Source organism: Misgurnus anguillicaudatus, chromosome 7, assembly GCF_027580225.2.
Source record: "Misgurnus anguillicaudatus chromosome 7, ASM2758022v2, whole genome shotgun sequence".
NCBI lineage: Eukaryota > Metazoa > Chordata > Actinopteri > Cypriniformes > Cobitidae > Misgurnus > Misgurnus anguillicaudatus.
In genome coordinates, this window is record NC_073343.2 from 2,713,053 (window position 1) to 2,739,310 (window position 26,258).

The 26,258-nt window shown below is 37.8% G+C and overlaps 1 protein-coding gene across 4 annotated transcripts in view; it reads left to right on the forward strand.

Moving 5' to 3' along the window:
- The window catches only part of kif13ba (kinesin family member 13Ba), a 64,324-nt gene that overhangs the window by 25,144 nt on the left and 12,922 nt on the right, over nucleotides 1–26,258 (forward strand). For all 4 annotated transcript variants that reach the window (XM_073869275.1, XM_073869278.1, XM_073869276.1 and 1 more), the window contains exons 7-32: nucleotides 2–89; nucleotides 1,026–1,160; nucleotides 7,804–7,912; nucleotides 10,164–10,279; nucleotides 10,418–10,630; nucleotides 10,709–10,819; nucleotides 11,875–12,009; nucleotides 14,281–14,411; nucleotides 14,604–14,690; nucleotides 14,799–14,983; nucleotides 15,136–15,389; nucleotides 17,075–17,239; nucleotides 17,335–17,481; nucleotides 18,727–18,876; nucleotides 19,082–19,207; nucleotides 20,098–20,271; nucleotides 22,418–22,575; nucleotides 22,727–22,859; nucleotides 22,949–23,095; nucleotides 23,191–23,220; nucleotides 23,336–23,435; nucleotides 24,794–24,919; nucleotides 25,244–25,300; nucleotides 25,505–25,629; nucleotides 25,714–25,890; nucleotides 26,027–26,119. In XM_073869275.1, the coding sequence (XP_073725376.1) occupies nucleotides 2–89; nucleotides 1,026–1,160; nucleotides 7,804–7,912; nucleotides 10,164–10,279; nucleotides 10,418–10,630; nucleotides 10,709–10,819; nucleotides 11,875–12,009; nucleotides 14,281–14,411; nucleotides 14,604–14,690; nucleotides 14,799–14,983; nucleotides 15,136–15,389; nucleotides 17,075–17,239; nucleotides 17,335–17,481; nucleotides 18,727–18,876; nucleotides 19,082–19,207; nucleotides 20,098–20,271; nucleotides 22,418–22,575; nucleotides 22,727–22,859; nucleotides 22,949–23,095; nucleotides 23,191–23,220; nucleotides 23,336–23,435; nucleotides 24,794–24,919; nucleotides 25,244–25,300; nucleotides 25,505–25,629; nucleotides 25,714–25,890; nucleotides 26,027–26,119 (3,472 nt within the window). The remainder of the gene's footprint in view (nucleotide 1; nucleotides 90–1,025; nucleotides 1,161–7,803; nucleotides 7,913–10,163; nucleotides 10,280–10,417; nucleotides 10,631–10,708; nucleotides 10,820–11,874; nucleotides 12,010–14,280; nucleotides 14,412–14,603; nucleotides 14,691–14,798; nucleotides 14,984–15,135; nucleotides 15,390–17,074; nucleotides 17,240–17,334; nucleotides 17,482–18,726; nucleotides 18,877–19,081; nucleotides 19,208–20,097; nucleotides 20,272–22,417; nucleotides 22,576–22,726; nucleotides 22,860–22,948; nucleotides 23,096–23,190; nucleotides 23,221–23,335; nucleotides 23,436–24,793; nucleotides 24,920–25,243; nucleotides 25,301–25,504; nucleotides 25,630–25,713; nucleotides 25,891–26,026; nucleotides 26,120–26,258) is intronic.

Genomic DNA, 26,258 nt, shown 5'->3' on the forward strand with positions numbered 1-26,258 from the left:
GAAGTCGACAGGCCTTGCGGGTGCGAGAACATAAGGTTTTAGGGCCGTATGTAGATGGACTATCTAGACTTGCAGTAGAAAGTTACAAGGTAACAAAATGAAAGCAAAACTATTTCAAAACTATTAAAAGTTTTACTTCGATCATAATCAAAGGATCCATTTATTGACCTTTCACCTGTTTTTATAATACATTTCATAGTTCAGTGGGTCATATGCCTTTAATCCCGTCTCTGGGTCTGTAGTCTATGGTGACAAAATCCAGCTATAGGAATGTCTGTAGTCAGCTGACAGGAATTTCAGAATTCCAGAAATACAGTATATCATCCAGCCCCGGTTTCCCCACACCCAAAAGACGTGCAGATTAAGTGAATTGGAAATTCGGAATTGCCCATACCAAATACTGTGGACTTCCCAAATAAATTTTTTTTGCCATTTGCAATTAATAAATCCATGGATGCTGGAATGAATTTATTTTGTTGGATGATTTTATGTATAAAAATGTAAATTTCCAAAAATGACTTTCACAGACTAAATCACAATTCGCCTGCAATTACTACTAAAAAATATATTTAATTTAAATGGATTTTTATAGCACCTTTTTTACAATTTTGCATTGTTGCAAGCAGCATGTTATTACAGGATGTAGAAATGTAAAGACTAACAGAAGCTTATGATATTAAATAAATGTATATATTTATATATATGTGTGTATTTAATTATATATTATATTATATTATATTATATTATATATAAATTTTTTATTATTAGACTCTTAATGGATTCTGCCAACAAACTAGTATTTCTGAATGGCCTGAGCCTGGGATTAAGTACATTTGAAGTGGAAGTATTTTATGAATGTATAATATGGGCCAAGAGCATTCAGTTATTATAATTATCACATTTTTGACGGGGGTGGCATTTTAGCGGCTTTTTGCATTTTAGCTAGTAGTTTTAAAAGTGTGTAATATTTAACATGTAACAGTGATGAATCTAAATCTGTCCTTTCTCCAACTGCTCTACTAAAGGACATTGAGTCATTGATGTCTGAAGGGAACAAGTCCCGCACTGTGGCCGCCACCAATATGAATGAGGAGAGCAGTCGCTCCCATGCCGTTTTCAAAATCATCCTCACACACACACTAAAGGATCTGCAGTCAGGGGTAAGCACACACACACACACACTCTCACCAAAATATTTTGATGCTCACCATTGATTTTCATAGATTAAGGTTTAGATGGAAAGAGGAAAATCACATCAGTGGGTCACGTTTTACACTGTTTTTGGTAGTAATCTTTTAATAATTAACTACATTCAGGGACATGCTATAACAAATTTATACTGGCTGCCTTTGATTTCTAGGGCCTGATTTTAATGATCTAAGCACATGGTCTAAAGCACACAGTGCAAGTGCACTTAGGGCGTGTCTGGATCAACTTTTCCTAGTTTAACGATGGGAAAATGGTCTCTGCGCTGGTGCACGGTCTAAGAGGGTTGTTCCTATTCGCATAATGAGTAATGGGTGTGTTTTGGGCGTAACGTGTAATAAACCAATGAGTCTTATTTCCCATCCCCTTTAAAAGCTAGTTGCACCAGTGCCATGACGGATTACCTATTTACCGTATTTTCCAGATTATAAGTCACACTTTTTTCATCGTTTGCCTGGTCCTGCGACTTCCAGTCAGGCCGACTTGTAAGTCAGTATGAATTCATTTTGACATATATGAACCAAGAGACATCATTACCACGAGAGTCTGTTATAGGCTGCTCCTGTATTTATGTAATTCAATGGATTCAGTGATGTGGAATGACGAGCCTGCGAACTTGATGCACGCTGGCTTGTTCTGTTCATTTAGTCTATTTAGCCTTCCAGGTATGTTCAGTATGCTATTGTGTATCGTGAAAATAACTGATAATGATAACGTGCGGACATCTATTCAGCCTGCTGCTCTTTGCACTATTGTTTAGTTGAATAACTTCCCTTTCCAGATTAAATGTCTGTTCTTCGGCTTGGATTATGTGAAATAATTTTGTAAATAAATGCAATGTGTAGTCCATTGCGATTTATATATGTTTTTCGTCTTCATGACGCATTTTTGATTGGTGTGACTTGTACTCCGGAACGACTTATAGTCCGGAAAATACGGTACATGGCGGCGTTTGTAAGCTGAGAGGAAAAACTGTAAGCTAAGGAAGACGACGACCAGTTAAGATTAATGTTCAAAAGTTGCATTGTGTTTATTCATTTATATGGTTATTTTTGTAATTAAAGCTTTGGTTCTCTTTAAATGTTGTTATTTCAGTAATGGACTAATAAGTAAAATAAGCTGGGAGAGTATAATGCGTGATCACTGTAATCTCAAAAAGTTTTTATAAGAATAATTTACAAATATGCAAAAAAAAGGTTTTATAAATAAAAATACTTGATTTGTAACAAACAGGAGATAAATAATTTACAAACATGTGAAGAGCCGTTTCAGCACTGGGACAGCGCCGTGGGTAAAAAATATTACTTAAAATTTTTTCTCGTTTCACCATATCCAAAGGTGCGATGTCTTCATATACAATAAATCTGTGGGGTAACTTAAAAAAAAGAAATAAATGTACTATTAGCACTTTTTAAAAGCAAAAAATAAATCCGCTTACTGATCAGGCTACAGTTGAAGCAGCTATTCTGCCAGCTGATCTAAGCTTCACGCCTTCTGAAGTCCTGTAAATTGTCCCCATTTATGTCCAAGAGACTCAAAAATTATCTTTTACATTTTATCCTTTAATTTTTATATTTAAAAAAGTGTGTAATAAGCAAATGCGCGCATTGTCTTTCATTTAAAGGCGCATATAACTAACGCTCTTTTTAAATGACAAAAAAAATTGCACCATTGACTTTAATTTTTAGACCAGGTTTTAGTTGGTCAATGACGTAGTCTATTTTATTTGCCTCAAAATAACGTGCCAACACACACCTTGTTTTCAAACCAGCATGCCCATGGGCGCACAAATTGGTGCAAGTGCATTTGCTATTTAAATAACGTGGCACAGGAAGTGAAAGTGAAAACTGCATCAGGCAGAAACTAGCAAAAAGCACATGATATGGCCCCTACTGTATATGTAAATGACTACCTGAAAGATTTGCTTAAAATAAATTGTTTGGGTAGTTTACAGACAAATCTTTATAAATGTCATGGCATGTAATTCAATATCAAAGTTTAAAAAACAAGAACAGTGTTGTTTTCACAGGATGTCCATTTTATTGTTAAGAAAGTCCTGCCGCTGCAAGAATTTCCACAAGTTTTATTAGGGAATAGCAGAGTCCTCTCAAGCTGACGCTGAGTGCAGAAGCAAGAGAGAAGGTTAGGAGATGAGTCATAGTGTCCAGCCCGGATGATGTCATGGACGCTGTATTTGAATACCCTTATCAGCTGTTGTGAACCTGTTTTGGTGATCTGCCTTGTTCTGGAACACAAGTATTTAGTCTTAAGTGTTGCTTATATGTGGCCCACCCTTCCTTTTTTCATCTACTCTTGGATCCTTACAAATTGCTACGTATTTAAAATATTTTACTCATTCATTATGAATAAGAAGAGTAGACTTCCTGTTTCTTATTGCTCATGTAACTACCAATGCCATATGGCGTAAACTACATCAATGTGTCACTTGAAACTGTAAATGTAAAAGAAGAGCTGCAAGAAGATTCTCAAAAAATGGATTCTTATGTACTACAAATTAAATAACTCAATATAGGTTAAATGTAAATTAAATAATGCAATCTTTTTATTTCCGTGTAAACTCTTATTTTAAAACTAATTATCTAAACTTCCTCTTAAGTAGACCGTGGACCTCAGAGACCTACTGTTATTGACTTTATCAGCACATGCAAATGGCAGGAAAATCAATGAATAAATTATAGTGTGGATGTCAGCTGATCTTCTCTGCTTCTGTCCTGGTGTCACCATGCATTTCTTTTGTGCTGTGTATCACCTGACTCAGCTCCGGTCCAGTCCTCAATCTATAATTCAGCAGGGCTGACGCCGCGCCGGTCATTTAACAAAGCAGTCAAGCTAAGATCTAAACTTGGCATGATGTCAGACAGGTTAATGAATTTCTCATCGCATGACGCAGAAGGCAATAAATCACAAGCACTGGTACCACATCAACAACTAATTTATAGTTTAAGGGACATTCCACTTTTTTTTGAAAATGAAAAAAATCATAGTGATATTATGCACTAGTGATGCGCGGGTCAGCGTTTTTTCCAACCCGCGGGTCCCGCTTTTATGAAATATTTGGCCCGCCCCAACCCTCCCCGCAGCACTGTATCTATTTTTACAAACCGCACCGCCCAGCGACCATTAAAATAGACATACTAGGCATTTGTAATGTAAATAAAAAGAGGCTTTATTTCAGCCTAAAAGTGCTTGGAAACAGCCATTAGATTACATCGTCCTGTAAAGTGGCAACAACATACGCGAATGAACCATTGAAACCAGCATGGTCATATTAATATAGAGATAGGATAATGATAAACATTTTCAACATTTACAAAGCAGCGTTTGTATTATCTATTCACAAATTCCCTTCCTTAATTTCTCCCGCAGATCGTCTTTCATCTTTTATTTGTCTGTTTGTTTTGTTCTTGCGCTTCCGTGACGCCAAAGGTTTGGGAATATCAAGTTACGTTGCGCAAGTTACGCTGCGGAAGTTACTTTGCCACGTAGGCCTACGTAATTAAACCCTATCAAAGAACGTAATAAAATATAAATATATATATATATATATATATATATATATATACAACAGTTCTTTCTGGTTGGCTAAGAGCTATGCGATATTGTGCTGATAACGGCACTGTAACCGCTTCACCTTTCGTATTATTCCGCCACCTAGTGAATGGAGGTCCTAAACAGGCTCATCTCTGAATGGAAAAACACAGACGCCCTGTTTTGAATCACTCTCCGTGTGTCTCATTATTTTACTAGCTCATAAATCAGTCTGTGAATCCCCAATCGGAAGTTATTATTCCGTCAAAGATCAGCGCTATTGGATGTTACGTTAAAGTTAATGGGAGAAATGTCTTGTCACATCGTGTGGACGATTAACACTTGGAAAGAGGAATATAAACAGCTATATCTCTTATCAGAACGGCCTAATCACAGCCGTGATGATATAGAGCTATATCACACTCCTACTCGAGCGATATTGCTTAAATATATATATATATATATATATATATATATATATATATATATATATATATATATATATATATATATATATATATATATATATATATATATATATATATATATATATATATATATATATATATATATATATATATATATATATATATATATTTAATATATATATATATATATATATATATATATATATTTAATATATATATATATATATATATATATATATATATATTTAATATATATATATATATTTAATATATATATATATATATATATATATTTAATATATATATATATATATATATATATATATTTAATATATATATATATATATATATATATATATTTAATATATATATATATATATATTATATATATATATATATATTTAATATATATATATATATATATATATATATATATATTTAATATATATGCTACAGGGAATTAGACGCAACATATCTGTTTTTTAATTTTGGTTTTAATGACCCGCCCTGCATTAAAGTTACAAATTATTTACCCGCCCCAACCCGACCCGCGGGTTACGAGATGACCCGCGCATCACTATTACGCACTGCCCTAAATTAGCAGGGGACTATTTTCGGGCAGTGCGTTATATCACTACGCCTTCTGCAGCTATGTTACATCAGCAAAGTCCTTGATTATTACGTCAGTTTGAGAGTATAGTGCTGGCCATATCTGCCTAGAAAATCGCAATTTTTAATTTTCCGTCGGTCTTAGTACACGATGTAACTACAGAAGAGTCAAGTTTTAAATAGGAAAAATATTGAAACTCTTTGGTTATTTTTTAGCGCGATGCTAATGGTCTAATCAGATTCAATGGATTGTGCTAAGCTATGCTAAAAGTGCTAGCACCAGACCCAGAGATCAGCTGAATGGATTCCAAAACGATAAAAATCAAATGTTTAACTCTAGGGGAGCTAGAAAATGAGGATTTTTCAAAAAAAAAATGGAATGTCACTTTAAGTTATTATGAATAAAATAATTCAATATAGTATTTAAAGAGTATAGAGACAGAGACTCCATTATGTCATTCACAGCACTTCATTTAGCATCTAAATATTGTTGTCACCTCAGTCATCGATAACTAATGATTTTTTCAGCATTTCATCAGTCTGCCTTTTGCATGCCATGGTTTTCTATCCAAACAGGTGTGTGGACATAATCGACTGCAGGAGAGATAGGAATGACAGTGGATTACCACAATAATTTCCATGTTCTTTTCATGTTTTTATAAAAATGCAAGCACATTGCTGTAGTGTAGTTCGTTTTTTTTTACGGGTACGCACAGTCAAATGCACAGCCTTTTAAAAGTTTATTTGCCTCATACATGTACACAGACTTATAGTGGCTATCACTATTCTCTTAAATGTAATTTGTCTTTGACATAAACTGTAAAGCGCCTTTAAAACAAATTTTAGCCAGTTTCATTTTAAATATGTGGAGTTTGGGTGCAACTTAGTAAAACAAATATAACTGTAATATGAACCCATCAAATGGTTAATTACAGAATAAGAGCTTTATGGTTCTGTATTCTCACTCAGCATGCTTTCAAGCCTTAGGCCTTTTCAATACAATGACTCTCTTTGTTCGTCCTAATGCACAACAATCTCCGTCTAGCTCCCAGCTCCCCCCACAACATCCATATCCTCGCTTTATCCCGGCTCGCATCTTTTTGCCTCTCCTCTCAATTAAACTTTATCTCTGATGCTTATACAAGGGGATTGTGTACAGTAAGGACCAATGCTGGGTCGTATAAAGAAACTTCACCCCACATACTGTTCCAGTGATCTCCAATGTGGGGTTGAACAATAGATGCTTGTCTACGGCTTCACAAAGCTTTTCTGGGCATTGTTCATTCTTAATATAAGACCGCTCACCAAAGCTTTCATTCTAGCGTAGTCATTGATATACAAATGCAACATTTTATACAATCTCTCAAGGTTTTCAGGTTGAATAAGCACAGGCAGGCCATCTGAGAGTTCATAAGCAATAGAATATTATGCATGTTTTTTTATAAATATTTTTTCATGTCGTCTTTGGCTTGTTGGCTAACGGTTATCGAGGATGAGAACCAGAAGGTTGTAAGTGACATTTCACCAACTTTACAGGAAAGCCATAGTTACAAAACAATTACCATGGTTTGATCTTACTTGAATCTTTTATAACTCAAAATGGATTAAGATATCACTCTTGTGCTTTTTCCAGCAGAAAAAGACCTCATCAATAGCCTTTATTTGATATATAAATCCATTTTACCCAAAATGTCACTTACTCCTTTCTGGTTCTCACCCCGTTGTTATGCTCGTAATTGCAATCTGTTGTATTGCTGTTACTGTTTGTGCATTATGCATAATGTGGTGTTTTCCACACACTGTATGCATGGTAACAAGCAGTATTTTCTAAAATGCATACTGTTCTAAACATGATATCCCATAATGCAGTGAGCCTGATTTGACCTTTCATATCCAGTGACTACTGAGTGAACCAAAGGTTATATCAACTGCACTGTCACCTCTTGCCTAAGTATTTTGAGCAAACGTATTCTACTTATAGCTTTTTATGTTTTTTGTTTTATCTCTGTAGACAAGCGGAGAGAAGGTGAGCAAGTTAAGTTTGGTGGACCTGGCAGGAAGTGAGAGAGCTGCAAAGACGGGCGCTGCAGGCGAGCGGCTCAAGGAAGGCAGCAACATCAACAAGTGTGTACATCCTTGACTCGTGTTGCTTACTGCATGATGCAATTCATCCGTTTTGTCTTGCAAAGTATAGTTTATTTGACTCATACGTGTACACAGATGTTTGCAGATCTTGACAAATTGCAATCTCCTGGGCTACATACTAGAGGTCTCTTGGGTCCAACCATAAATGTACCTCACCTGAAATGACCCGAATCACTATTTACCTGAACCCGATGTGCATAAATCTTTTTTTGAAGGATTAGCCTTCAATTTACTCACCACTATGTCATCCGAAACATTGATGTCTTTCTTTGTTTAGTCGAGAAAAAATTATGTTTTTTGAGGAAAACATTCCAGGATTTTTCTCATTTTAATGGACTTTAATGGACCCCAACACTTAACAGTTTTCATGCAGTTTAAAATTGCAGTTTCAAAGGACCTATTGCAGTTTTTAAACAATCCTAAACGAGCCATAAGGGTCTTATCTAGGGAAACAATTGTCATTTTTGGCAAGAAAAATAAAAAAGATGCACTTTTAAACCACAAATTCTCTTCTTTCTCCGGTCGTGTGACGCTCCAGCGCGACCTCACATAATATGTCAATAGGTCACGGATGACGTATGCAAAACTACGCCCCACTGTTTACAAGTGTGGAGAAAGAGGACCGTTCCGACGTTGTTATATGTTGAATGATACTAATTCATATCTTTGTGTCAGTTTATTGTTAAAAATGGTCCGCAAATGTGTGTTTAATATATGTAACACGTGACCTTTCTACGTCATTATGTGAGGTCGCGCTGGCTCGTCACACAGCCGGAGGAAGAAGAGAAGTTGTGGTTTAAAAGTGCATATTTTTTATTTTTCTTGCCAAAAATGACAATCGTTTCGCTAGATAAGACCCTTATGCCTCGTTTGGGATCTTTTAGAGTCCTTTGAAAATGCAATTTTAGTGTTGGGGTCCATTAAAATGAGAAAAATCCTGGAATGTTTTCCTAAAAAAAAAAAAATTCTTCTCGACTGAACAAAGAAAGACATGGTGGTGAGTAAATTATCTGGATTTTTTTTAAGAAAATGGACTAATCCTTTAAAGAACGACCAGAGACAATCCAGAAAAAATTAGACCCGAGTCCGACCCGAACCAGTGGCATTTTTTTTACCCGGCTGGACTCGAATTTAAATGGCACCAACGTGTGTGGAGTTTGCAGCTCCGCATGCACCAGTCAGACAAAAAATTTTTTTTATTGACCTCGCATCCAATTTGGCACGCTGATTCATTTATTTTCCTTTGTTATCTGACGACAACACCAAGGTAACTGCTAAAATGTGCATTTAAAATTGATTGGCAGGTCTGTCCCAACAAAAATTAACCACAGGATATCGCAAACGCTTCTGGTAGGTGTTGGAAAAAATTTTAATGCACACACGTGAAATAGTTTGGGTCTTCTCTGGGCCGTTCTGCAAAAACACATTTTAAATTACCTAAGACCGATGCTGCTATTATTATACCTGACCCATGAAGACCTCTACTACATACTACATTCTCCTGTAGGTGCATGCAGGGTATTTTAAAAATCTGCCACACTGTATGCAGACCCCTCATGTACACCTAAAAAATGGTCCGTACTTTTTTAAAATATTTCAAAGATACAAGACAATTATATTTTACATAAGCAATCATTTTACCTCCAAGTAGACGTACCCTCTTATTTTGCAGCACAGACATCCAGACACTACTAAGGCGGACGCTTTGAGTCATCATCTATTTTTATAACATTTTATTTCCCTGTCTTTGAGAGAGGGATTTCAAGCTGTGGAAAATCTGCGGACTTGTTAAAATAGCTACGTTTAAGGGCATAAACCTGATGAAGGTTTATGAAGCTGCCAAAGGCTTTTGGCCTGCACTTGGATACATCTCTTTGTGAATGTGTCTCTTTTAATTTGCATTTACATGAAGTCATTTAGCTGATGCTTTTATCCAAAGAGACTTACAAACAACTTACAATTTGTCAAGCAAGAAGCCAAGTGTCTGTCAGAAGAATAGTAAAGAAGCTAAAGTAGAAGGAATGCTTGAATTAGATTGAAGAGGATAATAAATAAATAGGAAGTGCTTTTATGGTTGTTGTTTAGTTAAATGCATGCAGAAACGTTCAGTTTCTAGTTGTTTCCCTGATCAATGTGATATATAGAGGTAGAAAACTCATTCCACCACAGAGGAACTTCTTTCTCTTCTGTTTATTGCCCTTTCAATTTTTCCTTCTCGCTCTTTCTACAAGTCTCTGACTACTCTGGGTTTGGTGATCTCAGCCTTGGCAGAGCAGGGCGCTGGAAAGAACAAGAATAAGTTTGTGCCCTACAGGGATTCAGTGCTCACATGGCTACTAAAGGTACGAACACTCATTCTGTCCGGTAAACACTGGTAAAGGAAATTTCCACTTCATTTATGGCTTTCCCAATGTGCACTCATTTTAGTATGATTTCTGGAAATGGCCACACTAATGGGTGTCTTGTTAATGTGACCACAGGACAGCCTTGGGGGAAACAGTCGGACCGCTATGGTTGCCACCGTGAGCCCAGCGGCGGATAACTATGACGAGACCCTGTCCACGTTACGCTACGCTGACAGGGCGAAGAGCATCGTCAACCATGCCATTGTCAACGAAGACCCCAATGCAAGAATTATCAGAGAACTCAGAGAGGAGGTGGAGAAATTGCGAGATCAGCTGACGCAGGCTGAGGTAGATACTATGGCAGACTCACGTTAATGCAGACATTCAAAAGCACTATATTTACAGACCTGTCTGGTTTGTTTTTAGTCTATGAAGGCACCCGAGCTAAAGGAAAGGTTGGAGGAATCTGAAAAATTGATCCAGGAGATGACGGTCACCTGGGAAGAGAAACTAAGGAAGACGGAGGAAATTGCACAAGTAACAGCCACAATCATTTACATTGTCTGGAATTTTAGATCTCTGGCTCTCTCATTTTGTCTGGGTAGGCCTAATATAAAGTACATTTGTAGCGATTTTAAACGGCAGAAATGTGCCGTTTTTGGATGTGTCCTGATCTCTGCACTAAACGACAGTGCCGTGGTTGGATATTGCAGATTAAGTGGCGGTATTATCCCTCTCTGACATCACAAGGGGAGCCAGATTTCAATGACCTATTTTTTCACATGCTTGCAGAGAATGGTTTACCAAAACAAAGTTACTGGGTTGTTCTTTTACACATTTTCTAGGTTGACAGAAGCACTGGGGACCCAATTATAGCACTTAAACATTGAAAAAGTCAGATTTTCATGAAATGTCCCCTTTAAGATATGGCACTATTTGTCCAAATTACAACTATTTGAAAATCTGGATTATGAGGGTGCAAGAAAATCGCCTTTAATGTTGTCCAAATAAAGTCCTCAGCAACACATTTAACTAGGGATGCATAACGATTAATTGCGATTAATCTATAGCAGAAAAAAGGTTTTGTTTACATCATATATGTGTGTGAACTGTGTATAACAACTTTGTATAGATAAAAGCATACACATGCATGTATATATTTAGGAAATGTTTATATGTGTATATACATTTGTATATTTATGTATAATTTATATTATATATAAATACTTAATATGTAAAAAATTGTCTTAAAATTATACATGCATGTGTGCATATTTATATATACAAAATTATTATACACAGTTTACACACATTTATGATGTAAACAAAAACTTTTATTCTGCTATAGATTAATCCCGATTAATCGTTATGCTTCCCTACATTTAACCAATGATGAATACATTTGTGATTATATTTACGGTAGGAAATTTACAAAATATATTCATGGAACATGATCTTTACTTGATATCCTTAAAAAACTAAAATCAATAATTTTGACCCATGCAATGTAATGTTGGCTATTGGCTATTGCTACAAATATATATTTGTACAGTAAAGATGCTATTTTTTTTAACTTCTGTTTTATTTTGTAGGAGAGGCAAAAACAGCTGGAAAGCCTTGGCATCTCTCTGCAGTCATCGGGCATCAGGGTTGGTGAAGATAAATGTTTCCTGGTCAACCTCAATGCTGACCCCGCTCTTAATGAGCTGCTCGTCTATTACCTCAAGGTAGTGCAACACCTGAATTTCTTTTGTTAAACCTAAAGGGGCGGTTTTCCGTACCAGGGCTTATCCTAGTCCCAGACTTACATGTTTATTTAAAAACAGCTTGCACTGACATATCTTAACATATATCTTTGCCATTGTTTTGTCTCAAGATGCACACCAGTAATGTTTATGTAAGGTTTGTTTGTAAAAACTACTTAAATGCCCTAATATACTGAAGGCCTTGTCCTGAATTAATTTAAACCCTGTCCGGGAAACCGCCCCTAAAAGTTTTAAATGCTAGGATGGTTATGTACATGCCGTGTTGTTAAAGGCGGGGTGCATGATCTCTGAAAGCCAATGTTGACATTTGAAATCACCTAAACAAACACACCCCTACCCCAATAGAATCTGGACCTTCATTTGATAGACTCGCCCCACACATACGCAACCCAGACAACGATACGCACAACCGGCGCAACGTCATAGATGTCTCTGAACAGGTTCATGCCCACTTTTGGGGGAAAACAAACTAGACTTCCCATTGACTTCCATACCAAATAGCGGACCAAAGCAACGTTCGTACACACCCGGCAGGCGTAAATAACTTAAAGGACAAGTTCAGTATTTTACACTTAAAGCCCTGTTTTTAGATTATCATATGTCCAAATTTCAGTCAAAACCGTTCTATTTCATCATAAACAATCTGAAAACAGGGCTTTAAGTGTAAAATGCCGAACTTGTCCTCAGATTAAACATGTTGAGTAGGCGCGAAAGATACATTAAGAGATTTAATTTGGTCAGTATAAAAACGAGTGAATGTCCCTTTCATTCTCACAGCATCAAATTTGTGTAACAACGCTCTCCATTGGCCAGAGGTGTCTTACCCGGACTGAGTGCACTTTTCCGTCCAGCCATACAACTAGCCTTAGTGATATTTTCAGCAATCACTGGATAGCGTTGTTACACAAATTCGACCCTGGGAGAATGAAAGGGACATGTTTTTATATTGACCAAATTAAATGTGTTAATGTATCTTTCGTGCTCTATGGCAGGCAGGGTGGACAGATAATTACTCGACATGTTTAATCTGAGTGATTTCATAAGTTATTTACGATTGCCGGCTATGTACGAACGTTGCTTTGTTCTGCTATTTTGTTTTCCCCAAAAAAGGGGCGGTGACAAAATTTACAATCAAGTTCCCGGATGTGCCGGTAGTCCGTATGTCAGTTAGTAGACACGCTTCTTACTGCTGATTGGCTGCAAGTGTGTTTTGGTAGTCGGCCCGACTCCCTTTTCCAAAGTGTTTTTCAAAAATGATGGACCCTGCCTTTAAATAAACTCAAAATTATGTTGCATACTTAATGTTTTTTAAAGTCCCCATGAAATCAAAAAGTTGTTTTGGGTAACAATATGTTAACCTTAAAGATATCTGTGAACTAGTTTGCTCAAAAAAATTGATAACATTGCCTCGAGACTCTCATTTTTGCCAGTTCGGATCAATATTTTTATGACATCATTCTGCACATAGCTTTTTATTGGATTTCAGGCTTTAAGATAAACTAAATGCTACTGGCTAATTTAAAGGAAAACACCACCGTTTCTCAATATTTTACTATGTTCTTACCTAAACTTAGATGAATTCATACATACCTATCTCTTTTCAATGCACTTGCAAATGCGTGCACTTTTAATCTTTCTACAGCTGTTCTTGAATGTGTTAGCATTTAGCCTAGCCCCATTCATTCCTATGGCTCCAAACAAAAGTTTTATTTTGTGCGACCATACTCGTGTAACTACTCATGTAACAGTCCAAATAGGGAAAACATGGAAGTGTTTGGTGGCTTCTAAATTCATCCTTGTTAGGATCCTAAGGAATGAATGGAGCTAGGTTAAATGCTAACACATTCACAAGGCGCTTTACAAAGATTAAGTGCACGCATTGAAAAAAGATAGGTATGTATTAATTCGTCTAAGTTGGGATATGAACATAGTAAAATATTGAAAAATGGTGGTGTTTTCCTTTAAAGGGTGGTGGGGTCATTCAGTATGCCCTGACATAATCTTATGTATTAGAGAAAGATAAACTTCAATGCATTGAACAAAAGCACTTCAGTGGCTCTTTAAGATGGGCTTCTATTTAAACATACTGTGCTGTTGCTGGTGTAATGCATTGTAATCTAATACCCCAGTATGTATGTGTATCAACTGTTTTAGTGCATGTTAAGCGCTTGTAATTATGTTAAGCTTGTATGGATATGGTCTTTGTGGTATTAACTCTGGGATGTTTTGTAGGAACATACTAAAGTTGGATCAGCTGACTCCCAGGATATTCAACTTTGTGGGATGGGCATCCAAGCAGAGCATTGTGTCATTAACATCACACCCGAGGGAGCCGTCTTTATCAACCCATACAGAAATTCGAGGTAATGCATTTGTGGCAATAGTGTAACTATTTGAGATGGGCTACCCCAGAATGTCAAAAGTTCAAGGCCCAAAAGACCAATTTATGTACTGAATATCGCTCAACGCATGCGTATCTGCGTCTCTGTTTAGGTGAAGTGTTAAATCTTGAAGCTGTTGTGTAAAGTAATCGTATGGTGCTCCTGTTGTTATAGAACCTGTGTGAATGGATCTCCAGTCACAAGTCGGCAACAGCTTCACCACGGTGACCGTATTTTTTGGGGAAACAACCACTTTTTCAGGTCAGTGCACAGATTTAAGAATATGCTAAGGTATTTAGTATTTAAACATACATTAAAACATTATGGGTAAGTCTCTTAAGGAAGAACTTTGGTTCATATCGTGTTTAGGATAAACCTACCGAAGCGACGTTCACGAGGCGAGGAAGATGAGGGTGAGGGGAACATGAAGAACAGTAACAGCAACGAGCAGCTGGATGGAGAAGGTGACACGGCCAGTGAGGTGTCCAGCGAGGTCAGCTTCAGCTATGAGTTTGCTCAGACAGAGGTCATGATGAAGGCTCTGGGCAGCAACGGTGAGGACAACAGAATGCATATAATATATAACTTTTGATTTAGCAATTACAAATAAACAGAAATAGTAGTATTAAAATTAAGGATGCTTTGAATGGAGACAATAGGAGATATTCAGAAAACCTGAACTTACATTCTTTTCTCTGTCTTTCAGATCCCATGCAGGCTGTTTTGCAGTCTCTGGAGCGACAGCACGAGGAGGAGAAGAGGACCGCTCTGGAACGGCAACGGCTCATGTACGAGCAGGAACTGCAGCAGCTGCGCAGACAGCTGACCCCAGACAGACAGAGCATGCAGATACCGCAGTCGCAGCCATTGCAGCCACAGTACCGCAGCTTGGAAAGACTGAGCCAGGGAGGAATGTCATCATCGGCCAGCACACATCGCTTGCGTCAATGGAGCGAGGAGAGGGAGGAATCATGTTTACATTTTAATTTTGGATCATAATTCATGTAGCACACTTGGTAGAGCATTGCGTTAGCATCACAATGGTCCGATCCAAGGGAACACGTAATAATAAAATGCATAACTTATGATGTGCTGGTAGTCACTTTGGATATAAGTGACTGCCAAATGCGTAAATGTAAATAATTTAGTATACCAATTTAGGGTTTAAGTGGTTGCATGACGAAGGAATGGATAGAAAATACACAAACATCACTGAACAAAATTATAAACGCAACACTTTTGTTTTTGTCCCCATTTTTCATGAGCTGACCTCAAAGATCTAACACTTCTTATATGTACACAAAAGGCTTATTTCTCTCAAAAAATTTTCACAAATCTGTCTAAGTGAGCACTTCTCCTTTGCTGAGATAATTCATCCACCTCACAGGTGTGGCTAATTAGACAGCATGATTATTGCACAGGTGTGCCTTAGACTGGCCACAATAAAAGGCCACTTGAAAATCGCAGTTTTACTGAATTAGGAAGTTTTGAAATCATTTGCCTCGCGCATGCAACACATGTCCTTCGCATACATTTGATCAGGTTGTTGATTGTGGCCTGTGGAATGTTGGTCCACTCCTCTTCAATGGCATTCAAGGAACTGGAACTGGAACACGCTGTCGTATTCGCCATCCAGAGCTTTCTAAACATGCTTAATGGGTGACATGTCTGGTAAGTATGCTGACCATGCAAGAACTGGGATTTTTTTCAGCTTGCAGGAATTGTGTACAGATCCTTGCAAAACATGCGGCTGTGCATTATCATGCTGCAACATGAGGTGATGGTCGTGGATAAATAGCACAACAATGGGCCTCAGGGTCGCGTTACGGTATCTTTGTGCATTTAAAATGGCATCAATAAAATGCACCTGTGTTCGTTGTCCGTAACATATGCCTGCCAGGCACCATCGAATGTGAGCATTTGCTGACTCAAGTCGGTTACGACGACGAACTCCAGTCAAGGTCGAGACCCTGATGAGGACGACAAGCATGCAGATCACCTTCCCTAAGACCGTTTGTGCAGACATTTTTTGGTTATGCCAACTGATTGTTGCACCAGCTGTTCGGGTGGCTGGTCTTCCGACGATTTTGGAAGTGAAGATGCTGAATGTGGAAGTCATGGGCTGGTCTGGTTACACGTGGTATGCGGTTGTGAGGTTGGTTGGATGTACTGCCAAATTCTCTGAAACGCCTTTTGAAGACGGCTTATGGTAGAAAAATGAACATTCAATTTACGAGCAACAGCTCTGGTGGACTTTCCTGCAATCAGAATGCAAATTGCATACTCCATCAAAACTTGCGACATCTGTGGCATTTTGGAGTGGCCTTTTGTTGTGGACAGCCTGGGGCGCACCTGTGCAGTGGTCATGCTGTCTAGTCAGCATCTTGATGGATTATCTCAGCAAAGGAGAAGTGCTCACTAACACAGAGTTAGACAGATTTGTAAGCAGTATTTGAGGGAAATGGGCCTTTTGTGTACCTAGAAAAAGTCTTAGATCTTTGAGGTCAACTTATGAAAAATTGGGGCTAAAACAAAAGTATTCCGTTTATAATTTTGTTCAGTGTATGTATATTGTAAAGAGATATTTTAACCCTAAAAAAGCAGTACACTGTGCATAAAGTGTGTGACGATTATTGGTTTGCTCCAGGGAGGCGATGCTTACGCGAAGTTTGAGAAAGCTAAGGGAGCAGATTGTACGAGCTAATCTGTTAGTCCAAGAGGCGAGCTTCATCTCTGAAGAGCTGGACAAAAAAACAGAGTACAGAGTCACTCTACAGATACCTGCCGCAAACCTCAACGCCAACAGGAAGGTCAGCCACTGTTCACACCGGTTTATAGTACAACCCCATTGTCATTCTGTAGCATGATGCCATTAGCTGAACATTATGTGTGCTTGTGTTTGTAGAGAGATGCTGTTCTGAGTGAACCTGCTGTCCAAGTGAGGAGAAAAGGCAAAGGAAAGCAGATCTGGGCCCTTGAGAAGATGGAAAATCGATTGGTGGATATGCGAGAGCTTTACCAGGAGTGGAAGGAGTTTGATGAGGATAATCCTGTAAGTTTCTCTTCACCAAGTGTAATAACTATATCAAATCCAGGTTATCTGCAGGTCATCAGTAGATAAATGGTAATCAATTTGATTAAAATTGAAGCCATTATGAAGTCTCGAGTTTTACTTTATCATAAAAGTGTTCATTGTTTTTGCTCCAGCATTTTTCATTAGTTTCAAGGCTGGACAAATAATTCAAATGAACCGAAATCGTAAAATGGCTTTTTTTGTTAATAAATCATAGAAGACTCTCTCATTAGGCATGTTTACATGAATTCGTTTGAAATCGTATTGATGGCTAAATCGGATTTAAAAGCCTTCACGTAAACGCCTTTTATTAAAATTAATTTTTCACGTAAACGCCTTTTATTAAAATTAATTTAAGGTCGATCGGATACAAATTTCAAAAGTATTAAAAAGGGGTGCTGTAGTCTGATCTGTGATCCACTCATCAGGAGAAAAGTATGCATGTATTTGTGTAAATTGTAGTATTTTCTCAACCGGAGGCAAAAATACCTTGTGCACATGCACAGAAGAATCGTGCTTAAGTTCACGTTTTATATTTAGCTCTTATTTATGCATAACATGATTCTCGTCACAAAAACATGCAATAGCAAGGCAATGGCAACATGCATTGTTAAGGTAATGGGGTCACGCGCAGTATATTCTGCAACGTGCATGTATACTTTCATAACATGACATGAAGAAATAAATTAGCGTCGTGCCTATATTGTGCTTTGTTCAACTCAACTTTGACTTTGAACATAGATAAACTGTGAACTTGACGAGAGATGCTGTGTGCTGGGTTGCCAAGTCCTCTGTTCAGATTTGGGCTACTTTGAAACAGTTTCAGATTTTTTTTCTGCGGATTAAAGATTGAGGATTTCGTTGATTAGTTATTGGTATTTGGTTTCTAAATTGTGCTTTTGGGCTGGTTTTAATATGCAAATCTGGCAACCCTGGGTGTGCGCTTGCACAGACGTTTGCTTCAGATTATATACTTAATGTGCATGTAAACAAACATTTTAATCATTTCAATGTTTAGTGTAAATGTAAACTGTATTGTCGTATCCTTCAATCGGATTAAAGTCTGTCGGATTGACAAATCCGTGCATGTAAACATATCAATTGTGTAGTGTTTAACCTACATGTGACTCATGATGTTGTGAAAACGTTTTGAAAACAGTTTTAAATATTTAAATTGAAGCTCTCATGCTCCGATTCAGATGTTTTTTTTCCTCTGACTTTCAGGTGATGAGGTCATACTTCAAAAGAGCCGACCCTTTCTTTGATGAGCAGGTGAACCACAGTTTGATCGGTGTGGCCAACGTCTTCCTCTCCTGCCTCTTCTATGACGTAAAGCTACAATACGCCATTCCCATCATTAATCAGAAAGGAGAGGTGAGCTGTCTGGCAAACAAGATCAGGACTTTAATATTTTATAAATATTTCATGATAACCAGGTCAAATTTAGTTTTCTCCAGAAGACTTCAATTAAGTCAAGCACAATTCCAACTGTGAAATTGAATCTAATGATATCAAGCATTAGATGGTCAGTTCATTTCCAGCAGTCAAGTAAATTGCTGTTCACTTGTTTTCGCGTCAGGTTGCCGGGCGACTGCACGTGGAGGTAATGAGAGTGGGTGGAGGCTTTGATGATGGAGTAGCAGGAGGAGATGAAAGTGATGGAAGCCCTGATGGTGAAGTGCAGGAGCGTAAACTGGTCTGTATGGTGAGTTACCATAAATTGACATGAAATGCATGAAACTGACATTTCCTGTAAAACATACCTGGCAGCTCAAGTTATTAATGAGAAACTCTTTTTTTTTTTTAAGCTACTCCGTCAAAAATTAGATAATGATATTAACCAAATGCTCTTGGCATGTGTTATATATTCATCAAATACTTTTGCTTCAAATCCACTTAATCCTGACCTTAGGTCATTCAGAAATTGGTTTAACTCTTTCCCCGCCATTGATGAGTTAACTTGTCAATTAAGAAAAACGCTTCACTGCCAATGACAATTTTTTCCGGCAATCCATATTTACGCTGTTATCCACCAGATGGTGTCTCTTACCCAACTTATAAAACCCAGAAGCAACCCCCAGAAGCAAGTCTTTCACAAAAACGCAATTATCTCAGCTTCTTGCTGAAAATTAGGTATTTTTTTAGAAACCTACCCATATTTGAGAGGTTATAAAAGGGAACAAATAAGGGGTTGGATGAAACATTATTTTTATGAAAGCAGAAGGTCTGTTTTTTAATTTGATATATTGTATGTTTATATATTTAAAGAATAATATTTTCTGGAAGGCATTAAACTTTTGTGAAAATCATAAAAAATGCTGGTGCTGGCAGCCAACTTAAAAAAATAAAAGTTAATGTCAGACTCTATTAAAAGTCTGCGTTTGGGGGTAAGGTAAAAAGACACAGATTTTTTTTTATTTACTTGGTAACAACTGGTTTTTGTTTCCTTTTAAACTAAAAAGTATTAATTGCGTTTAAATTGTGTTGGTCAATATCCATCCAAATAAATTAAAATAATTTATAAAATAAATACTTGTACAGAGATTAATAATTAATTGTAATAATGCATTTCTTTCCATCTTGTGTCTTAAACAGATTAAGATCCTTCAGGCTACAGGTCTCCCCCAGTACCTGTCCAATTTCGTCTTCTGTCAGTATTCATTCTGGGACCAGGCCGAGCCCATAATTGTTGCACCTGAAGTAGATCCATCAGCGTCTTTCTCCAGCAGTAAAGACCCTCACTGCATGGTGGTGTTTGACAGCTGTAAGGTAAAAGTCAAGCCATGTGATTTTTACCAAACAGTTTGTATAAAATTAATGAACTCTGTATATTTATGGCCAGGGCCAGATGGAATCTGCAGAGACTTCTTTTTTTCTTTTTCTGCTGATTTTTTTGTGTGTGGAATTTTTAAAAATGATATTAGAGAATTTAAGCTGTAAATATTACACAATTGCATCTAAAATAATACCATAACCAATGAGTCCTCTGAATTAAACTGGACCAACATGAATCAGATAATGTGTATGTCAAGATAGAATTATATTTTGTATGTAAGATTACATATATTATTGTTTATGTTATATATTATAGCAGAATAAAAATCTTGTGTTAATACGTTCTCATTAAGAATTAAACGCTACAGTTTTTCAATATTTTACTGTGTTCTTACCTCAACTTAGAAAAATGAATACATGCCTATCTTTTTCAATGCATGCATATCAGCAAAAATGGAGAAAGGTTTTCCTTAAATGCTATTTTTGATTTGGAAATCAAACCCGGATGGGATCTTTAACAAATTAGCAAATCATTTGCATTCATTGCATAGTGCAAAGTGATTTTTGGATATGGGTATTTGCATCTGAATTTGCATTTCCCACGTGTTTGAATACAGTTTGAGAACTCTGAGAACTTTGAGAATTGTTTTGATAGCTCAACCAAAAATAAAATGTTCAAATATGGTAAAATTAATATAATTAATATTATACAACAGTTCTTTTTGGTTCTCGAATCTGATTGGCTAAGAGCTATGCGATATTGTACTGTAACGGCACTGTAACCGCTTCACCTTTCGTATCATTCCGCCACCTAGTGAATGGAGGTCCTAAACAGGCTCATCTCTGAATGGAAAAACACAGACGCCCTGTTTTTAAACACTCTCCGTGTGTCTTATTAGTTCACTAGCTCGTAAATCAGTCGGTGAATCCCAATCGGAAGTTATTATTCCGTCAAAGATCAGCGCTTTTGGATGTTACGTTAAACTTAATGGGATTAATGTCTTGTCACATCATGTGGACACTTGGAAAGAGGAATGTAAACACTCGGTTTTTCTTCTGGAGCTATATCTCTTATCAGAATGCGAAAACACCGTGGAACTGCAGGTAAGCACCGCAGCTTTTAAATGTGGACATTGATCATTTATTTAATCGCGACGTGACTATTAAAACATGTTATGAGAATATCGCCACTGGTATATTTCTAAGCAGCATGCAAAAACATCTCTCTGACACTTATAAAAAAACGTTTTATATAGTACTGACAAGAACAAAGTTGAATAATAATCGAGTGCTCGTATCGCGTTAAGATGAAATGGGAAACCAATAGTAACATTATATAAGTATAGTTTTATTAACTTTTACCTCGCGCCAAAACAATAACAACACAAAAGACACTAAATATGAATAAGAAAACAAGTAATAGTTTTATCATGACACCAAATACTGCTGATTAGATCTCATTTTGACCATCAAAAACAAACAAGGCGAATATCAGAGCCAGGGAATCCCTGTCAGAGATGTAGCCCAGAGAGGGCGGTGGTCAGCGGGGCGAGTGAACACTGATGTCCGCTCATGCTTTGGTTCTCATACATACCGAATCTCACTAAGCAAACGTTCAAACAGGCGCTATCTTTACTAATAGACTGTAGATTTAAATATAATAAATATATATTCTTGACTGAACTAATCTTAAAACTACACTTTGTGACCAAGAAATGTTAATATAAAGAAACGCCTATCCGTCCATTGAGTTATTATGAGATTCAAAGCAGCCAAAAGTGTTACCTGTCATTCTGGCAGCCCTCAAATCCGTGGCGGAAGAAGTAGTTCTCAAACAAAGAGGCTTTTAAAATAACTCCGTTGTTGTTTTCTAGTTTTCGTTTTTCAAACGTGTGCCGTCGAACTGTTGTATAAAAGCAATATCGCTCTCGGAGTCGTGTGATAAAGCTCTATATCATCACGGCTGTGATGACCTCCGGCACTCGGCCTCGTGCCTCTGGCCTAATCACAGTTGGATGATATAGAGCTATATCACACTCCTACTCGAGCGATATTGCTTAAATATATGCATAGTAAAAACAAGCAGCAGATGATGTTAAGACCCTAAACCATCAATGTTCTTATATATTTTCTGTGTAAGGAGCATGCTGTGACCGTAACAGAGGAGTTTATAGAGTATCTGACAGAAGGTGCAGTGGCCATCGAAGTGTTCGGACACAGGCAGGCTGACCCGGGCAGAAACCCAGCGCTGTGGGACCTCAGCATTATCCAAGCCAAGACACGCACGTTACGTGATAGGTTGGTGCAAAATCAAGTTTCAGCTCCATCCATACAGTTGATTATTCCTACATCTTTTTTGATCATCTTACTTGGTTTACGGCACTTACGGTCTCATAGAGACTAAACTGCACCTCTGCATCCCGTTTGACCCATTCATGCTTGACCCTAGGTGGAGCGAGGTCACACGTAAGCTGGAGATGTGGGTGCAGATACTGGAGCTGAATGAGAACGGAGAGTACATGCCTGTGGAGGTGGTGCCAGCACGAGATGTTCGGACGGGTGGCGTCTTCCAGCTTAAGCAGGTCAGCAGAAGTCATCTGCTTCTGTGTTATTTATAAGACCCCCTTGAGCATGTTATGGGGGCTTTAACCGTGCATGTGACCCTATTCAGGGACAGTCTCGGCGAGTGCAGGTGGAAGTGCGATCAGTGCAGGACTCTGGCACGATGCCTTTGATAGCAGAAATCATTCTGGGGGTTTCCATCGGCTGTGTGGAGATCAGGCAGGCATTGATGACCAAAGCCAGTGAGCCGCAAGAGGTTAATTGCTCATTTGTATGTTAATTAGCATATTTTATGACTTCCATCCATCGAAAACCAGCAGCTGATGCATTCTCTTACTTTTGTTTTTCTAGCTTGAGAGTGACGAAATGGACAGTTATCAGGTGCGATAGCAACACGGTTATAAAAGGCTGTATGCTTTTTATTTCTATGAATACAATTTAAAACGTTGCAAGTATTTTAATTTTATGTATTTATTTATTTATTCATTGCCTACAGGAGAGAGATTTAGAGCGCCTGAGGGGTCAGTGGCTCACCGCCCTCACAAAGAGACAAGAATATCTGGACCAACATCTACAGACGCTGGTCAGCAAAACAGGTATGCACCAGCCAGAAAATGTTCTGCTCTCTTTCCTCGGCTCGATCAATGAGACTACGTCTTTCCCTTTTTTTAGTCTGATACTAATTGACTTTGTTGTGTCCTTTTTCATCTGTGTGCGTGCTGTAACTCTGTCTGACGCAGCCACTGCTAGCCTAACCTAGCTTAGCACAAAGACTGGAAGTAAATGGCTCCAGCTAGCTTCCAATAAGTGACAAAATAACGACAACATTTTCCTATTTATATGTTGTGATTTTGTATAGTCACAGCGTGTACAAATACAAAGTGATTAGCGCAACTCTGAACGAACTCTCTGCTCCTCACCACGTTGCTTCTCAGGTGCTGCAAGCAAATTAGTCCGCACAAGTAGCAGTGCTTCGCCGTCTGAGAATATAGTTCCCAGTATGTATAAAGTTGGCTGTGTCTCATATGACCTTGTTATTTGTACACGCTGTGACTATACAGATCACAGCATATAAATAGGAAAATATTGGCGTTATTTTATCACTTATTGGGAGCAGTATGCTAGCTGGAGCCATTTACTTCCAGTCTTTGTGCTAAGCTATGCTAGCGATGGATGCATCAGACAGAGTTACGGGACAAACATAGATAAAAAGGGTATGTATGGACTTATCTAACTTTGGGGGATATGGTAAATAAGCTAAAGTCCCAAAAAGTTGGCGTGTTCCTTTAATGCTAAAATCAAAATGGATCAACTGGAAAAAATAAACAGAAGTCGTCGCTATTTGAGCTCGTTTTAAACATCAGGACTGTTTTTGCCTTGGATAATGTCCAACCCTTGTTAAAAGGGCCATGGCACAAGACTTTTTTAAGATGTCAAACAAATCTTTGGTGTCCCCAGAACACATGTGAAGTTTTAGCTCAAAATACCATATAAATAATTTATTATAGCATGTTAAAATTGCCACTTTGTAGGTGTGTGCAAAAATGTGCTGTTTTGGGTGTGTCCTTTAAAATGCAAATGAGGAGATGAAATTCAAACACTGATCACAATGATGGTGATTTGTTGCAATTAAAACTCAATTGTGCTTTTCTCTGCACTAAATGGCAGTGCTGTGGTTGGATAGTGCAGATTAAGGGGTGGTATTATTATAATAAGAGCTCCTTATGACATCATAAGGAGAGCCAAATTTCAACCACCTATTTTTTAATGTGCTTGCAGAGAATGGTTTACCAAAACTAAGTTACTGGGTTGATCTTTTTCACATTTTCTAGGTTGTTAGAAGCACTGGGGACCCAATCATACCACGTAAACATGGAAAAAGTCAGATTTTCATGTCATGGCCCCTTTAATACTGCATGTGTATGTGACTGATGAGTCTGCTGTCTGTGTACAGATAAATCAGAGGATGACGTGGAGAGAGAGGCTCAGCTGCTGGAATGGCGTCTGACGCTCACAGAGGAGAGAAATGCGGTGATGGTGCCCTCTGCTGGCAGTGGAATACCAGGAGCTCCGGCTGAATGGGTACGACATGACTTGCATACTGTAAAAACAGACTTAATTAGAGCTAGGAAAAAATAAAGCTGCAATTTCTAACTTTTGTTGTTAAAAATAAACAAAATTTATTTATTGTGCATTAAATAATCTTAAAAAACTTCTTACCTTATTCCGTTTTGCAACGGTAAACTTACAATAATGATTTATAAGTTGAGTTATTGGGACAGAAATAAGTTAAATATTTAAATAAAAATATTTCGATACAAGTCACCGTTACTATTAGTTAACACTTTCATTTGTTTAGTTGTAAGTATTCGGGCCATGGGTTGAGTTTATGTCTCTTTTGGCAGGGTACCAGTACCTGGAATGGAAACACACATTCCAGTGCTGTTCCTCGACTTGAGCGGTATGTTTTTCATGTCTGCTAAAGAGCGGCAATGTAATTTCTTACGTCATCTTTGCACCTTTATTCTTCTCATCACTTCTCTATGCACATTTATCTTCCTAGACACTAGGGTCTTTTGGGGCAATCTATTGACTAGATGATCAGACAACTTACGTTGCCCGTCCTTAGTTTACTCATTTTCACATACATTTTCCCTTCCGTTAGCGGATGACTTCAACTCTCAGGAGAACCTGGACGTTCCTGAGGCAGGAGGTTGGGATGCAACACTCAGCTCGGAGGATGAGGACGAATTTTTCGACCTCCAGATCGTGAAACACTATGATGGAGAGGTGAGAATGTGAAGTTTCTCTTTAAATTATATCCACTGCCCCGTTGCATGCAATTGCAAATAAAACATTTCAATTTTTTTCCAGGTGAAAGCAGAGGCATCCTGGGACTCCACAGTTCACGAGTGCCCGCAGTTGAGCCGAGGGGCCGCTTCTGATCAGAGGGTCTACTTGATAATTCGCACTGTGGTGCAGCTTAGTCACCCTGCAGAGATGCAGTTAGTCTTGCGCAAACGCATCTGCGTCAACCTCACCGGACGACAGGTGTGGCATAGTAACAACACCTTGGTTAAATACCATACTAGTTTTATAAAATCCGGTGCTGTGTTGTGATGATTGTCTTTATAGCTCGTGTTTTTGATTTACAAAATGCTTATTATATTAATTTTTATGAATGTAGGGTTTCGCTCAAAATTTCCTAAGGAGAATGTCCACCAGGAGCACCATTCCTGGCTGCGGTGTGACCTTTGAGGTCGTCTCCAATGTACCAGGGGTAAGCATGCGAAATCTGCCATTTTACGATGAAATACAACTAATGCCAATATATTGTAAATAAAAGATTTGTGCTCATTAAAGGGATAGTTCACCCAAAAATTTAAATTCTGTCATCACTCTTAATTGCGCAAAGGAAG